This window comes from Chaetomium globosum, genomic scaffold, assembly GCF_000143365.1.
Source record: "Chaetomium globosum CBS 148.51 scaffold_3 genomic scaffold, whole genome shotgun sequence".
NCBI lineage: Eukaryota > Fungi > Ascomycota > Sordariomycetes > Sordariales > Chaetomiaceae > Chaetomium > Chaetomium globosum.
This window is the reverse complement of record NT_165978.1, coordinates 249,856-266,293: the sequence shown is the minus strand read 5'-3', so window position 1 is coordinate 266,293 and position 16,438 is coordinate 249,856. Positions and strand designations below refer to the sequence as shown.

Sequence of the window (16,438 nt, the reverse complement as noted above, 5' to 3'; positions counted from 1 at the left end):
CAAAGATGATTCCTTTAAATCCAATAGTCATCCGGGAAGCCGCCACAAACGTGTTATAACGTGACCTTGGTCGGTAGCAGTTTGTACTTGAATTAGGTCGCGGTTTTGGGGTGGGACAACCTTACAGCAACCCGGGGCCGGGAGACGGCTAATCGTTGTGGGGGTGGGTAGAAGGGGAAGGGGGGGTGGAGGTTGGAGAGGGGGGTCGCGTTGGGGGAGGAGGAGGATAGGGCGGTTAGGGTTGGTTTGGAGATGGGGCCGAGGGAGGTGAGGTTGGGGAGAGGGGAGGATGGCGTTGGGAGGGGTGGGGAGTATCCGTTGGATGTGATGTATCCGGTGGGGGAGGAGGATCATATGTGGCGGTGGGTGTGGGATGGCAAGGTTGACGGGGAGGGCCAGACGCGGGTGCCGCAGACGTTGGCGCTACCCGGAGGAGCCGTTGGTGGGATACTGGGAGAGGTATCTGTTGAAGTTGATGATTGGGGAGGTGGATGTGTGGAAGTATGCTCAGCGGGGCCTTCAAGCGCAGTAGAAGTTGGGACTGAGGAGCAGCGATGCCATCCAAAGAACCGTTCCGTTCGGGAGATAAGTTGATACTGTTGGAGGAAGTAATTATAATCTAGAATGACACAGTAGACAATTCCGGCTGGAATAAACAGCGTTGACACCAATAACACTTTTTGTTGGGATACGATTGATCGTAGCCGATCTGAGATGATTGCTGTCTGCGGACTGGTCGATTTCCATCTCGTGATCTTCGTTTTCGAGTAGGGCATCCATCTCATTTCAGTCCGTTCGAGATAGTACTTTATTGAAAAGGGTCGGGCACTGCTGGTAAAGTGCAAGCATCTCGCTGGTGAGTTCCGGGTCGTCATGTTGAAAAGCGTTCTGGAGGAGCATGCGCATCGTCTCTTGGAAATTGACTTTCATCAGCAGGATCTTCTCCACGTTGGAGTAATTTGTTTCGTAGACACGGGTCTTGAAGTATCTAGAAGACGTTAGCAGACGGTAAGACGGGTAGGTCTGTTTGAAGAAACCCGGCCGAAGAGATCGAGGTGAAGCGAGCGATACATGGGCGACGCGGATTCGAATCTCTCCGGATTCAACGGTCTTGTGTTTGCTGGCAGGCCTTCTCTAAGCATGGTGCCAGAGCCATGCCCAGATCACTTCGCGACAAGAGCCAGACACAGATCCACACGAATGTCGCTGAGTCCAAGGGTCTGGGGTTTGCCGGTGAAGGTCTATCAAGCGGAGTGCTGGTAACTACAGGTGAGGGACAATTACCGACGGAAGTTAGACATACCGGTGTAAGTTTTCGCCTGTGAGTGTGTTACAGTTGACAGGTAAAGCGTACTCCTCCGCGAATTCTGGGAAATGAACAGCGACATGAATGTTTGGGCGCAATGTGTCGTTCTGGTACTGTAATGCCCGGCCAGAATCATCAACGACACCGTCTTGGAGAACTGACTCATCGATAACTTGGACTCCCGGCGTCCCTGCGTGTGACGCACCAGACGACCCGGTTGAGGTCACAGCTGCAAGTAAACAGAGCTGGTTGAAAAGGTAGCGAGCCCGGTAAATGATGTTGCCCATGAGGTAACGGTCCCGACACGACACACGAGTCCCCATCAGAACGGTAGTGCTCTTTGCAATCGCAGCAGTAGTCTCGATGATCAACTCAATCGGATCTTTCTCGTGGTTCTTAGCTTGGTCCCAGAACCTTGGCCGAATGTGCTCCCTCTTTAACCAGTTTAGGGGCAAGGCTGGGATAATGACGATCCATCGCGCGTGGTGAGACATCTTGTAGCTTGATAAATGGTGAACCGGTGACTGTAAACGTGGCCAACCCGGTGGGAAAGGCCAAGTCCGGAGCTGTATAGCATATTCCGAGCGCGCTGACTTTGTAAGAATGCCATCCCGAAGGAGAAAGTGCGTCAAGTTGCCAAAACCGTTGTACTCAGAGTGTGCTGCGTCGATGGGCCGTGACATGACCAGATCAAGGGCCGGTGACAGGCGGGGAAGTGCCGGCAGATCTTATTATTATTCATACTCCGCTATGCCCTAGGGCGTGCCGGACCCTCTGCTATTTAGTGTACAGGAAAACCGTGCCTTCCCAGGCCGGGTGAAAAACCCATACCAACAATCAAGGAACGATGCGTTCTGGTGAGTCTGCGTATAGATCTTCAGCCATCCCCCACTGCGTACAATATCGTTTCCGTTCCGACGCAGTTTGCAATGAGCGGTGCAGCATCTGCTGCATCTTCAGGGTCTGAGTGTGAAACCCGCCGTGAGTGATATGATCGAACTTGAGCATGACATCGGCCGCGAAACAGCATCTGCAGAACTTGTGTGCTCGTGGGCCTTTGAACCCGGCGTTCTCGGCTTGTTGAGGCATATCGCCAATGTAACACATCGCAAATGCGCAAACACGGACGATTTTGTCGCGAATATTCATAACGATACCGGCGTCGAGATGAGCCATCATCTTCAGCGCTTTAATAACCTCGCCAAAGTCCGATGCATGAGGCCTACCACGCCAGTGTTAGTTTCAAATACAAGATTAACAACATTTCACAGGGCAGGCTAAAAGCTATGCCCGTATCTATTAGTTGACACCCCCGAAAGGTGGAAAATGCTGGCAGTCAAGCAATAGGGAAGGGATCTTAGACAAGAAGCTGGACTTACCCGAATACGATTGGGAAAATGCTGCCCGGACTAAAACGCTCCTCTTCACAAAGCCCTGCTGGTGTGAAGTAGAACCCCATCAAAGTCCGGTACGAATTTTGGAATACACCAAAACCGTCAATGAAGTCCAGGTGTGGAAGGGAGACCACTGCCATGCCGTTCTTAGCCTGATCCCACTCATTCTCGAATACATGTCGACCAAAATGCTGGAGTTCGAGCTCTCCACGGGTTGGGTGCGTCCGACAGAGCGGGAGAGCTTCCTTCTTGACCAGGATGCGCCGACACTCGTACCACTCAGTCTCCCTACGTTCCCTCCTGAATACTGGCCAGACATATTTGGGTAGAGGCTCCGGAGGTGGCCGTTCCGTGCGCCGGGGCGGCTTCCAGCCTGGGTCGTCATGTTCCTCACCAGTGTGGTGGTCAAGGTAGACATGGAGGTGTGCGAATACACTGGTCTCCGGAATATAAACCAAATTCGCAGACAGTACCAACTCACGGTCGGTCTGTGGCGGCGTGAGTTCGATGTTTGCAAGTCGGTGATCGCCAAGCCGGTATGCCTCCTGAAGCTGTAGGCACATTTGGTTTCGAATTTGTGTGCATGGATCTTCGCGGTGATCGAGCCCAACGCCATAGACCCGGCCGATATGTAGGTTGACAATGTCGTCAGAGTCGTCCTCAATGCCGTGGCAATTCCGGACGCAGTTTTCTGACGTACATCGGAAGTATACCCAGTCGGAGGGAAAGATGACCGGTCCTTCTTTGCCGTCGATGATGACATGTGCGTAAAACCCTGATGTGCTACGAACCGAGGACAGCCAAGCGTGTGAATGAAAAAACTCGCGTGGTTTGTCGACGAACAAGCCTGGGCCCGTATGTATCCTGCCTAGGATATCAGATGCGATGATGTTCTTGAAAGCGGTGATAGGGTCGAAAAACGTTAGTTGCATCGTCGCCCTCGGAAGGTCCTTGAGGCCGATATCACCATGCGCTTGTCGGAGGCTCTCCAACTGACTCTTAGCCTTCTCTGCTGCTACTGCCGCGTCTCGTGCCTCGGTGCTGTGCCTGCCTTTATCGCGAGAGATTCTGGTCGCTGCTCTAGTAGCGGTGAGTGCTGCACTTCTGCTTTCTGCTTGAGCCCGTGCTATCTCAACCTTGTGACGTTCCTCAGGCTTCAAACTAGCTGGCATTGTCGGTAACTTCAGGATATTCAGAGGGATGTCTGCCTCGCTCATATTCATCATCGGCATCCGACGGCGAATACGGTCTCGAAGTGTTGAGAGCTGTTTCGGGAGGCTTTGTATCATTGAAGGGACACTGTCGTCTTTGCCGCGGATCAGGAAAAGCACCTCCCGAAGGGATGCCCAATCTTGACGGCTTAGCCCAGTCAAATCGGCAAAGGTCACAAGAGCCTTCTCAAAGCTGGATGTCTTGATTGACTTATTCTGGCGCATCGGAACCAAAACCGATGTGTCTTCGATGTCGGTATATAGCATCGGTGAACCGCGTTGGCTGGTAGACTCTCGGTCATCTTCCTCGTGTGGTATTCCTTCATCGTCGAACGGAAGATTCTCAGTTGGCTGAGCCCCTCCAACCCAGATGCACTCTTCGTATTCGCCGGCTCCAAGAACATCGCTCATATGAAGTCCAGACCGAAGAATATGTGCCGCTGCATCTTCAGTGTCGCCAGCTTTGAGCACGTCCATATCAACAATGGCTAGAGCTAGGATCAGCGCTGTTACCCATAGGACTGGTTACAGGATAACTCACCTTCAGTCTCGGAGTCGGTGTCAGACTCGCAATGAAGACCGTCATCGTCAAAATCAGTGTCTCTTATATCATTGGCACCTTCAATATCATGGATCGGCACGTCGGGGTGGATTTCCGGGATTCGTGGATTCGCGGAATAGATCTCGCCGTCGTTGTCGTTCATAATTGTGTCGCCGAACCCGTTGGGAAAAGCAGAGGTTTCAATCGATGACTGGCTCAGCCCCATGTGGTTGTCTCTAAATTGAGGCCCCGGGTTCTGCGCCGATAGATGCTGCTTACGTGCTGTGCTGCGAAGTCGGCGCGACTTTAGACCCTTCGGTTGGTCGGCCATATTTGCGCTATCAATGATCCCGATGGTGTTGATGGTGTTGTAAAAAAAAAATTGATGTGGGAGGGTTTTAGAGGGAGGAAATCGAAGGACTCGTGAGTGGGCGAGGAGTTGTTGCCAGAAAAATTCTCACAGAGGAGGCCGTTCCTTCCTTCGCTCCTGTTGGAAACTATTAACAGCCACAATTCCACGGTTATCAGACGGATGATGGGAGCTTACAACAGTGGGTTGGAGATGCTTCGAGCAGCCCAGAAATCATCAATTGAAGGTTGTTTCTTTCTGTTCTTCGGTGGTGGCCATCGCCCTAACCCTTTTGAATAGCTCGTTGTCCAGCCCCTGGATACCCTCAAACAGTAGCACCGGCAACCGAGCTTCCGTATTTCGAATGCCACCACTTCCAACACCACCACATGATTACGAGAAGCCGCACAATGTCGCCGCCGTTGATGGCCAGCGGGCACACGGCGCTTTGGCCGGGCCTAGTGTCAGCCAACCCACCGGAACAACCCCATCGAACTTCCAGGGCATCACCAGAACAACATCGCAGAGGACCTACGCGGCCTGGCTTGACTACCGGATCAGTTCATCTCCCGCAATCCAGGACCCAGGTGCCCATCATCCCCACATCCGATACAGGCAGCGTCCACAGCCGGTCGGTGGTGCAGCAATAGACTCGGCAGTGCACAACACCCGGTGCAACTGTCAACGCTCCGACGACAGAGGCCACCCCGGCAGCTAAAACTTACTTGGAAGCCGCCGGGTATACAACATTCGACTTTGACTAGGGCCCAGCGGACGGCCCCTAGTCGAGATCACCGTTGAATCCTGCCTGTGGTCTGCCTGCATTCTATGGCGTTGCGAGGGGCCGGGAGACCGGCATCCAGCAGACCTAAGGGTAAAACGTCGGCGAGGATACCATCTCTATCAACCGGAGAAAAGCTGACTAGAGAAGCCAGGGACACAAGGGTTCTAGTTGAGAAGAGTAGTGGTGCGTGCCACAAGTCCTTCGCGACTAAGGAACAGGCAGTAGCGTTTCTAGAAGCGGGAATAGCTACTTTGCAACTCCAGACTCCATCCTCGTAGTACTATAGCAGAAATACACCCGCCCACACATGGAGTCCGCCTGGGCGGGAAAGGGGAGCTCTAACAACATTTCATGTACCACAGGAGAGTTGGCACATGAACGTGCATGACATTCCCAGCCCGCATGCACCAGGCTCCCTCCCAGGGAGAGCGAGGAACAGTCATTTGTCAGGCCGGACCAACGCGTCGGTCCTCCATGTCCGGGCATGCCATCTAAGACCGCGGCCTAGAGTTGTGATCCAATCCTTGAAGTGGATTTCTGCACTTTTATCCCGAGAGACACACCACACATATCACACACACCACACACATCACACACACCACACACATCACACACACCACACACATCACACACATCACACACACCACACACATCACACACACCACACACATCACACACACCACACACACGACGGTGGTCCTTCACAAGCTGCACGGCTCCGGCAGTAAAGCACAGAGTGGTACACAGACGCGTGGGACTAGCTGATTGGGGTATGCGTCGCGGGTAGGTGCGGCGGCAACCTGCAGCCCCTCGAGCTTGATACGAGATGCGGCGGCGCGCATCATGGTCGATTCCTTCTTTGCCCGCTTACATGAAGCCTGCCCGTACAGTTTGGCCCTAAAAGCGGACCTTTTTAAGGGGCAGGGTGTCGCCCGTCTGGGGATGAACTTACGTTTCTTCACCACCGCTCATGAAAAGGACAACCAAGCAAGGGACCGATAGAACATTCTCGACGCTCTTCATGTCATCTTCAACGAGTCGTAAGTGGTTTCAATCCTGGTGGAGATTTTCTAGCGGGCATCAGGAGTCAAGCGGCCTGACAATCATAGATTCCATTGCGGCCAAGGCGGAGAGTGCCAGAGACATGATCGACATGGTCGACACAACCGCTAAGCTCTCGGAGATGTTGGACACCCTGGAGGGGTTGCCAACTGAACCACCTTCGCTCTACTTCGACCTCGAAGGCGAGAATCTCTCGAGGCATGGAAGTGTCTCCATCCTCCAACTCCATGTCCTGCCAAGCAGTCGAAGGTACCTCGTCGATGTCCATACTCTCCAGCATACGGCCTTCTCCACGTGCGGGGAAAATGGCCTCACCCTCAAGGAGCTACTCGAGTCTGATGGGATCCTGAAGGTCTTTTCGATGTGCGAAACGACTCGGACGCATTGTACAGCCACTTTAACATCCGCCTTGCGGGAGTCCAGGACCTTCAATTGATGGAGCTTGCGACACGCACCTTCTCCAAAAAATACTTCAGTGGGTTGTCGAGATGTATCGAGAGAGGTGCGTGTCTGCTGGCAGCGGAGCTGGCTACCTGGAAGGCCGTGAAGGATGCCGGCGTCAAGCTATTCTCTCCAGACTACGGCGGCAGCTACACTGTCTTCGTAGAGCGCCCGCTCTGCGATGCCATCAAACTGTACTCTGCCCAAGACGCCCAGATCCTGCCTCGGCTGTGGTCTCAATACAATACCCGAATGACACCTGTGTGGACTAGGAAAGCGCACGAGACTTCGAAGGAGAGGGTGGCCCTATCGCAGACAGCGACCTTTAATGGCAAGGGGAGGCACATGGCCCTGGCTCCACCTGGGTGGCACTGAGCGTCCCTGGGGACCGGTGAATATCCGACTTTAGATGGAAGAATCATAGGCTTGTGATGCCTTTAGTGAATTGAGTATAGTTCCCCCTAGTACCACGATCTGCCGTGCATGTAGATTGTGTAAGGTGCTTTATGTACATGTAGTTCACACCGCGTGGGACCCCGCCACACCCCGTCCCGCTGGAAGAGAGGAAGTTCCTTATACTCACGATTGTAGTACGGGTCGGCATTCCAGTTTGTGTTTCTTTTTTCTTAGACAAGCGGGAAGCGGACGTTGTTCGAACCCCAACAATGGCATTGTACATACAAGTAGAGAGCTATACCACTCATGTTATATAATAAGGGATAGATAACATCATAGGAAAGGGTACATACGTTTTAGACAGCCGTCACCACACTCTCCTTCTCTTTAATTACTCCAGACACTGCAAACACACTCGCCGCAAGGATGGACAGCCCAGACGACTGCTTCTCCGACGACTACTTTTCGGACGACTCATTCGACGATCCTTTCTGCAGCCTGCTCGACACCGACCCCTTCTCGACACCATCTGGATCCGACCCCTCCCCCAGCCCGGCCGACTCCCCAGCAGCCTCCTTCCACTCCGCAACAGAACATCCCCACCATCCCGAAACCAACCCCTTCCAAGAAACCCCCTTCAACCTAGTCAACTACAGCTTCGCCTACCTCAACCCCAACCACCACGCCCTCCCCTCAGGCTCTGACGCCCTCTCCGGCCACTTTGATCCCGACGCGACCCAGCTCGTGGTCTCACACACCACCTTCGACGACCCCCAGGGGGAGGAACATGAACCCACCTGGCATCCCATCGCCACCGACGGCAGCATGGCGTCCGCATCCGCATCCGCGTCCATGTCCGGCGGGACCGATGACGGCTGGGACCGGCTGTCGGCGTTTGCGGCGGCGTCGAGCGGGAGGGCTTCCAGCAGCGAGTGGGAGCAGTGGGAGGTGCGGGACGTGACGCCGCGAGAGAGTTTGCCGTTGCAGAGGTTGGATCCGCGGAAGAGTAGCCTGTATAGGCGGCGGGTTTTGGAGAGGGGTTATGGGGTTGGGGAGCGGGGGGTTGAGGGGGTTGGAGAGGCTGAGGGTGGCGCTGTCTCGGGAAAGGGCAAGGTTGATGTTGTTGTGGATGGCCAACCGCGTGCGTCGGTCTTGGGGAAGGGGCTGCCTGTGGTTGTGGAAACGGGAGCGAACGGGACGGGCAATCGAGTTAAAGGCTCTTTGGGTGGCAAAGCCAAAGCCAAAGTTGAGTGATGGTTGTAGCTCCCGAGTCGGGCTATGCCATTATTTTCACTACAGTGGCTGTATATTCTGTGTACCTATTATCGCAACCTACAACCGCAGTCGAATTTGCTCCGAGCTATCTTGTTAGATGGAATAGAACGTAGTTTTTGTCTTTTCAACACGACTTTTTCAAGTATATTTGTGATATGTATCGCTTGCCTTGAACTCATCCCTCAAAGAGCAGAAGTGAGAATTATTGGCACGGAGAGCAAGCTCACCGTTCCTGCGTGATATTCTAGGGCCTTTTCGACACTTGGGTCCAACAATAACCAAAGTTGAAGTCAATAGCCTATTGCGCTAAGCACCACACTGAATTCATAGTTTAACGATATGAGATAGTCGGTTCGGTACTAGGTAATGAGCGCGGTCCGGTCTGGCCGCTCCGACGCCATACCCCTGTGACTCCGGGGAGACCGAGACATGGGATTCAATTGTCGGGTCGACCAACCATTGACTGGCACCGAATTAGGCAAGGCAAACAAAACCACTGAACAGAATGCGGCCAGGCCAAGGAGAAGAAGGCCGGGGAGGCGTTGGCTCTCGAATGAGGCACGGCCCGATCTTCGTCGGGGGTTTCCCCGTCTGGGGAACATGCTTGAAAGTTACCCGGCTGGCCGATCATATTTGCTTGTGTTCTCGGGGTTTCGGGTCCGTGGTGAGTGTGGCTTGGTAGGCAGAATGAATAACAACCCTGTCTAAGAATGAGGACCGTAATTTAGATCTCGACATGTAGGATTGGGCACCGACACACCGGTACCTGACGACTGAGACATGTGAGCCGCGCACTGTAAGACACCCCTCAGGGGTGGCAACCACGACGATGGTCACGGTAACAGCCAAGACAAACGATGTTGATAGGTGGCACAGTACCGAGAACTGGTGGTAAGTGTGGATATCATCATTTTGGTTTCCAATCTCATAGACATCTGTCTGATAGGATGGTGCTCGACAATAAATCTAAAAGAGGCGTTCTATTATTAACACAGACTCCTATTTTTTCAAATCCCGTCTATCCATCCGCTTCTCTATCGCCGTGACGTAAAGATACAACGTCCAATATTACTACTCTCCAAAAGGTCCGAACCCCGTGCCCACCTGCAGTCCCTTGAATATCCTACACCACCCCGTCTAAAAGCACCATCTAAGCAAGAACGGCGGCGACACCAGCAACCAGGGCAAGCAGGCTGCCACCCTGGACAACCATGCCGGTCGGGGCGGCAGCGCCGTCGCTGGTGCTGGTGGCAGACTCGGTCTGAGTGGCGCTGTTGCCGGCGGGGGTACCAGTAGACGTGGTTACGGTGGTGCCAGTCACAGTGGTGTCGGAACCGGTGCTAGTGAAGGTCTGGGTCAGGGTCTTGAGGGTGGTGGTGAGAGTGACGGACGACGATGAGGAGGCCGAGGTGGCGGAGGTGGAGGCGGAAGCGGAGGTGGTGGCCGAAGAGGACGACTTCTCGTCATCGTCGCTGTCAGAGGCCGACGACTTGACCTCGAACTGCTCCGACTGGGCGAGGATGCCCGTGTTCTGGGTCTCGGTGCTCTCAAAGTTGAACTGGTAGCCCCCGTCAGAGGGCACGTCCTTCTCCGAGACCTTGAAGCTGCCGGCAGACAGGTCGATCTCGCCCAGGTCCTTGCTGAAGGGGGTGTGGCCGGAGGCCATGTTGACTAGCACGAGGTGGGCCTTGGACGGGTCGGTGTTGACGGTAGACCACTTGACAGTGACGCCCTTGGAGGGGTCAACCACGTCGTTCTTGGAAGGAGAGGTGATCTTGATAGCGTAGAGAGGGGCGGCGAGGGCCAGGAGGGTGGCGAATTGGGCACGCATTTTGGCGGTCTCTGTTTTGGTTTGACTAAGATCTAGGATTTGATACTTTGTTTAACGAGTGTGATGTCCGGTTTGACGATGAGCGAATGACAAGAAGCGAGTGTGGTTGTGACAAGACCGGGAGAAAGGGCCGGCGTCAAGAGTGCGAACAAGCTTTATCAAGGAAACGGGCGAGACCCAATACGAGATCTGTGTCCCGGCCGTCCGGCATAAAGCGTTGCGACTCCACCATCGCCATGCGAGAAAAGCCAGACATCTCCACTACCGCAGTGTTCCAGCCCTGGCAGCGGTCCCTACGGTACCTGCGCCTTGATCGGTCGTTGCAGGACAGAACATGGCCGAGAGCGACACAAGGGTGAGGGCCGGCTCCATGCCGTCGCCATCTCATGCGTAGGGCCTCGCTACATTTTTGGTTTCTCGGTGCAAATTTTGAGGTGGTTGATATGGTTCTGGCGGTGCGCGAGTCAATTGCCCCTAAGCCACGCCGTATCCGGCGAGTTTCACATGGTGCATGCTTGTTCTGGCGGCGCTCGCGTGCGAATGCGATGCCCTTTGCCGTATGGTGTGGAATCGGCCTCGTATCTGAGAAAAAAAAAAAAAAAACAGGGCACAGCCGTCGGGGGATCCCCAGGACGATAGATGTGTCATGCTGGAACCACCCAGCTGATAAACACACTCAGAGACAGCACTCGGCCTAGCATGATGAGGACGAGACTCCACCAAACCAAACCGGAAACTTTACGTTGTTCGTGTTGGCTTGAGAAATGGCGAGACCCCCAAGCTTCGCCAACGCTGACTAGCAACGTCAACCGTCAACTGCCAACTGCCAACTAACTTTAGCATCGGCTCTTTACAGATATTACCGTTTAATCGGTTCAACCAAGATGTCGTGTTACGTACCAAATGGTTGCTCGGGGTGCTGTTTCGGGACGAAAGCCGAGTGGCAGAAAAGTGGCTTGCAGGAGTTCTTGAGTCGAGGACAGTAAGAACGTGGCTGCAGTTTGTTGAGTGACGTCGGCTTTGCTAGCGTGGGAATGACATTCCTTCGCTCTTTTAGTCCGCGACGCCGCGCGCCGGCATGGAGCGTGGCGTTCGAGGCTGCCGCCACATTGTTTGTATTTCGTATTGTCGTGAGATCGACGAATAGGGACCAAGGTAGTTAGTTCTTCCTTCTTGAGAGAACCCAGGTTGATGTACATTAAAGATGTAAAATGGAACTTTGCGATCTCCAAATCCTTCCCGCCGCAATGGAACCACTTCCGGTTGTCTCAAACTGAAGCAAGCACAATTTCTGCACCAGTGTCAGTGCAGGCCGAGGATGGCCTGGGAGTGGCAAGAAGGTACCATCGAGAGGCCGATCCAGCTTGGCATCTGTCGGCTGCCGGCAACAACTGTCTCCACAAACCCACAACTCTGGATTCTTGGAAGCAGCAGAGGACTCCTAAAAATGCACAAGGTGATCGGGATGATCCGAGATGATGGAGAAGATGGGACAATCGGCGCTGATCCGACTGCCCACAAAACAAAAGAAGAACAAAAATCCCCGAATAGCGTTGCAACTTGTTCGACTGCTGGGGGATTATGCGGGTCATTCCGTCTCCAAAACGTGAACCGCAGTGGTGAGAACCAGAAGATGCTGCTCTTGCCGAGAGTCGGCCCAAGCCGAAAGGGGAACTGGAAGGGGAAGAAGCCGCACAACGGACCAATGCAAGAGATCCGGTGCGTTGCGCTCAGGCGATGTGGGGCGCAGCAATGCAATTTGGTGTTTATCATTGGACAGTCTGCGCAGAGGCCCCCGTCGAGAGATCCATCGGGCAGCTGGCAGGACCCTGGTGTGTCGAGGGTTTACCGAACACCACCCTCATTGTTTTCCCTCCTTCATCTCCCGCCCGAGCCAGCCTGGAAAGGGGTGCGTTGCGATCTGGATCTGGGCAACGGACTTGCCGTCATGCCCTGTTCCCCTCGCGAGTCTGCACCATTCTTGGTTGCTTTTGCCCGCCGAGCAGCTTTCTGCGGGGCGCTGGGCAGGCTGGGCGGGGACTTCCCTCCTGCCTTTTCCCCTTTTTGCAGCTGGGTCCGGCACGGGAGCAAGGGAGTGTCTGGTTGAGACCCCGAATGGTCCCGGCAGTTGCTCCCATTCCCGGTCTCAACTAGCCGGTGGAATCATGAAATCACGAGTTAAACAAATCTGTGCATGCTCTGCGCTGACTCCCCTCCCCGATGGGATACGGGAGAGAGACCTCAAGACCACCAAAAACAAACCAGGGAAGCGTTGTTTGCCCAATTAACTATTATTATGTATTTCATGTTTCCCGGTGATGGCTCCCGATAGGTAGGGCTTTTATCCCTTTTCTTACACAGTAACACCGTCGCAACGGCCGCCCGCCCGGACCGTCACAAGACGGGAGGGGAGGAGGAAAACTCCAAGCCCGCCGGGGCAGCAGCAGCAGGGCTTGTTCATCCTTTTTGCATGGAAATTACGACCCAGGGTCTGGGGATTGCTTCCGGGGTAGGCGAGCTGGAGGAACGAGTGGGAGCCGGTTGGAGCGGGTTGCCTGGTGCCTGGCGATTGGCCGCCGACACCTTCTAGAACCAATTGGGGAAGGCGAGGGCCCCCGCGAAAAGAAGCCAGCCAACCCAGTGAAACCGCTGTTTGGCCCCGGAGCTGACCTCTTAAAACAGCTGCCGCTCCCGAAAGCCTCACGTCAACCCGCAGCCATGCCACCATGCCACCACGCAGTCTCCGATAATAATCACCTTCGATATTCGATAATATTCCCCGATCCGACGAGTCCTTGAATGGCCGCTCGTCGACAAACAGCAAATGCCTGTCGAACACCCGCCGACGTCCTCCAGGAGTTGCCCGCGATTCGAAACCGTTTGACACGACCCGACCCCATTCGAGACGAACCGCTATCTGCGCTCCGCAGTGTCGGAGTGGACTGAGATCTGATGATGGAACTCGTGGCCACCACCAGCAGTGCTGTTTCACCGCCTGCTCCCCGGCGGGGGAGACGCGAGAAGCCATGGCCGCCCGGCAAGCAGAAGAAATTGCTGCGTCTTTATGTCTGCACACAGAGCGAACGCTTGCCCCTTGTCCGCATCCTTGAACGCCTCAAAGATGGTTCGTTTGATCCAAGGTGCGCAACCTTCCCCCCCACCCACGAGGGCGCGCATGGCGCCCGCATCCCTATTCCCACGTGTCGGCGCAACGGTTGCTGATTGATTTGACACGACCAAAGGCAGCGCAACTCGCACAAGCACCTCAAGAACCTCCTCCCGGACCGCAGGATCGATGATTGGAGGCCCCGCGATCTCGCGACCATGTTGGTGCGCGTGCGCTTCTTAAGATCGCTGAGGGCGGAGCGGAGGATTAAAAACCGGAAAGTCCGTCGGCGGCGCGAGACACAACCGCGGAATCCGTTCGGGTACGATTTGCTCGACGTGCCGGGGACTCGCATGTCCATCGATCAACCCCACGTCGAGCAGCAGCCTGTATTATACGCCCACAGCCCGAGCACCGATAGCCCGTCTACGGTCAAACAATCCTCGTCCGCCGGGTCAACGCCGCAGGCTATCAGCACCGGCTGTTCCGACACCTACCTCCGGGACAAGTCACCCTCCCGAGCATCCTCGACGACCCCTTCAACAAAGTCTGCCAAGCGTAGGTCATGGGCCTCGGTTCTCTCCAGTATCTCATCTGGGATCTCCAGCTTAGCACGCTCCTCTTCCTCGGCGTCCTCGAAGGGCGCGAATGTGAACGCATCCGGCGCCAACACGGCGCTGAGTAAGATGACGCGTGAGGAGTTTTTGACCATGCTCCAAGAGAAGCCACGGAAGCCGACCAAGGGGAACGGTACGCCGGCCATAGGTGGCTTGTTCAAGTCCAAGTATTCGACTGTCAACCCCACCACCGAGGACCTCAACGCCGCGCTGGTCCGGATGTGTTGCGCAGCTCATGTTGGCCGTGGCCCGCCCGGGTGTGTCCATGAACGGTTGTCCAAGGCGATCGACGCCCAAAAGACGGACGGTCATGACTTTACCCACTTCCGCGTTACGGAAGAGGAAGCTAACATGGTGGACAAGTATGGGAACTCGCTGCTCCATGTGGCGGCGAGGTGGGGTGCCCGCGTCTCCATCCTGCTCATGATCCTCAAGCGCACCGACGAGGTCCAACTCGTCAACCACCGCGGTGAGACGTTCCTCCACGTCTTTGACCCGCCCGAGAACCCGCACATGCGGCCGGTATCTTTTCTCAACCTTATCCGAACCCTGCGGTCACGCGGCTTCGATTTCTGTCACCGGGACGTGGATAAGCACACGTTCCTGCACCATTTCGTCGCCAAGAAGGAGTTCCCCATTGAGACTTTGTACTACGTGTTCAGGGAAGTTGGTTATGGCGCCGCCCGGTTTCTCGTCGCGAACAAGTCAGCCAACGGCGAGCGGCTATGGCACAGCATCCGGCGGAACTTGGAAAAGTCCGCACCAAAACTCCACCGCATCTTTGGCGATGAAGTCGAGTTCATCCGCCGCTACCTTCCCGAGTTCTCCCCCGAGGGTAAAGCCCCTTCAACCGCTGATACGTCTACTATCGGCTCCGATAGCTCCATCTCGATCCACCCGACCGAAGTTCCGATCCTTAGCCTCGGCACTGCGGACCCTAACGACAGCAACGCCCAAAGTGTCCGCCGCACGCCCGTCATGAAACTCCTCCGGCGTGCTGCCGCGGGTAGGGCGGGGCTGTCGGATGCCGAACTAACGGCCAAGCTGGAAACCATCTTCGACGCTGCCGCCAAAGTGACCGACTTCGACATGCAGGGCTACCTCGGGAAGCGTGACACCGAGGGAAACACGGCGCTCCACTACGCATCCGAGTTCGGACTTGTCCCGGCTGTGCAATATCTTTGCGCCAAGGGGGCGTCGGTTAACGTGTTCAACAACTGCGGCAACACACCGCTGCAGCTGGTAAAATTCGCCATCCAGCGGACCGACGTCCGCTCCGACATCCACATGGAGGCCCGGTACCTGCGGTGCGCAGTCCTGCTGCTGGAGCAGGGCGCCTTCGACCAGAGCAAGCTGGTCAGCGAGCGCTCCGTCATCTTCCCCTACGACGTGTTTGACGGCAGCGAGCGCTCCATCAACAACCTGGTCAGCCAAGGCGTGGCCAGCCAGTGCCGCGGGTTGCACTTGCTAACCTCATCCGTGCGGCACCACAGCCCTGGATATCTCGAAGGGCTGGAGAGCGAGTACTGCTCGCACGGCCATCATCATGGGCATCTCGGGTATGATGAGGCGGGCGGCAGCGGGATGGGCATGTCGTTGACGTTCCAGACGTCAGTCCTGACTTCGCAAGAGGCAGCTTCTTGATTGAGGGGGGTGGGCAGGGTTGTCACTTCTTTTGTCTTTTTGGGGTGTCCTATTTTCGGACGGGTTTCTTCCTGTACAAATACCATGTAGGGGAGCGGCGGTGCATGGGAAGAGCGTTCTTTTCCAAGGGGGGGTGTTCCTTTTTGTTTCGGGATCTGACTTTTTGGTGGCTTCCAAGCAGGCGTTGTGGGTTTTGGCTTTCCAGTTTCTTGGGGCGGGGTCGCGAAAGCAAAACGCTGCTGAGTTACAGCCGCCATCTTGTTCCGTATTTATTTATGATTATATCCGAAAAGGGGCGCCCTGAATTTTGGCGTATTTATTCGTACTTCAACCTGCGCATCTTGTCCGCCTTTGTCAACTGGCATCGAATGTGGTGGTTTATGGTCCGGCTCTTCTCTCCCTTGTCTCTTTAGAACCTTGTTTTCTTTCGCACGGGCAGCAGCGGGCGGGGCCTTACCCGAATTTGGGGGCGTTACTGCAA

General features: G+C 55.2%; 5 protein-coding genes across 5 annotated transcripts; 3 read left to right on the top strand and 2 right to left on the bottom strand.

Annotated features, from left to right (window-relative positions):
* Nucleotides 1-1,163: 1,163 nt before the first annotated feature.
* CHGG_05354 (uncharacterized protein) lies at nucleotides 1,164-4,783 on the bottom strand (the record flags this gene model as incomplete). Its single annotated transcript, XM_001221448.1, has 8 exons — nucleotides 1,164-1,241; nucleotides 1,304-1,319; nucleotides 1,469-2,033; nucleotides 2,206-2,528; nucleotides 2,686-3,073; nucleotides 3,182-3,391; nucleotides 3,698-4,405; nucleotides 4,732-4,783. The coding sequence occupies 8 exons, from the start codon at nucleotides 4,781-4,783 to the stop codon at nucleotides 1,164-1,166; spliced, it is 2,340 nt and encodes a 779-aa protein (XP_001221449.1).
* Nucleotides 4,784-6,606: 1,823 nt separating this feature from the next.
* Nucleotides 6,607-7,463, top strand: CHGG_05353 (uncharacterized protein; the record flags this gene model as incomplete). The annotated part of the gene is made up of 3 exons (XM_001221447.1): nucleotides 6,607-6,625; nucleotides 6,695-7,010; nucleotides 7,124-7,463. 3 exons carry the CDS (start codon nucleotides 6,607-6,609, stop codon nucleotides 7,461-7,463), a joined length of 675 nt encoding a protein of 224 aa, XP_001221448.1.
* Nucleotides 7,464-7,910: 447 nt separating this feature from the next.
* Nucleotides 7,911-9,654, top strand: CHGG_05352 (uncharacterized protein; the record flags this gene model as incomplete). Its single annotated transcript, XM_001221446.1, has 3 exons — nucleotides 7,911-8,625; nucleotides 9,275-9,423; nucleotides 9,502-9,654. The coding sequence occupies 3 exons, from the start codon at nucleotides 7,911-7,913 to the stop codon at nucleotides 9,652-9,654; spliced, it is 1,017 nt and encodes a 338-aa protein (XP_001221447.1).
* Nucleotides 9,655-9,909: 255 nt separating this feature from the next.
* Nucleotides 9,910-10,590, bottom strand: CHGG_05351 (uncharacterized protein; the record flags this gene model as incomplete). The annotated part of the gene is made up of 1 exon (XM_001221445.1): nucleotides 9,910-10,590. The coding sequence occupies one exon, from the start codon at nucleotides 10,588-10,590 to the stop codon at nucleotides 9,910-9,912; it is 681 nt and encodes a 226-aa protein (XP_001221446.1).
* Nucleotides 10,591-11,474: 884 nt separating this feature from the next.
* Nucleotides 11,475-15,957, top strand: CHGG_05350 (uncharacterized protein; the record flags this gene model as incomplete). The annotated part of the gene is made up of 5 exons (XM_001221444.1): nucleotides 11,475-11,572; nucleotides 11,902-12,422; nucleotides 12,952-13,099; nucleotides 13,569-13,730; nucleotides 13,833-15,957. 5 exons carry the CDS (start codon nucleotides 11,475-11,477, stop codon nucleotides 15,955-15,957), a joined length of 3,054 nt encoding a protein of 1,017 aa, XP_001221445.1.
* Nucleotides 15,958-16,438: the final 481 nt, after the last annotated feature.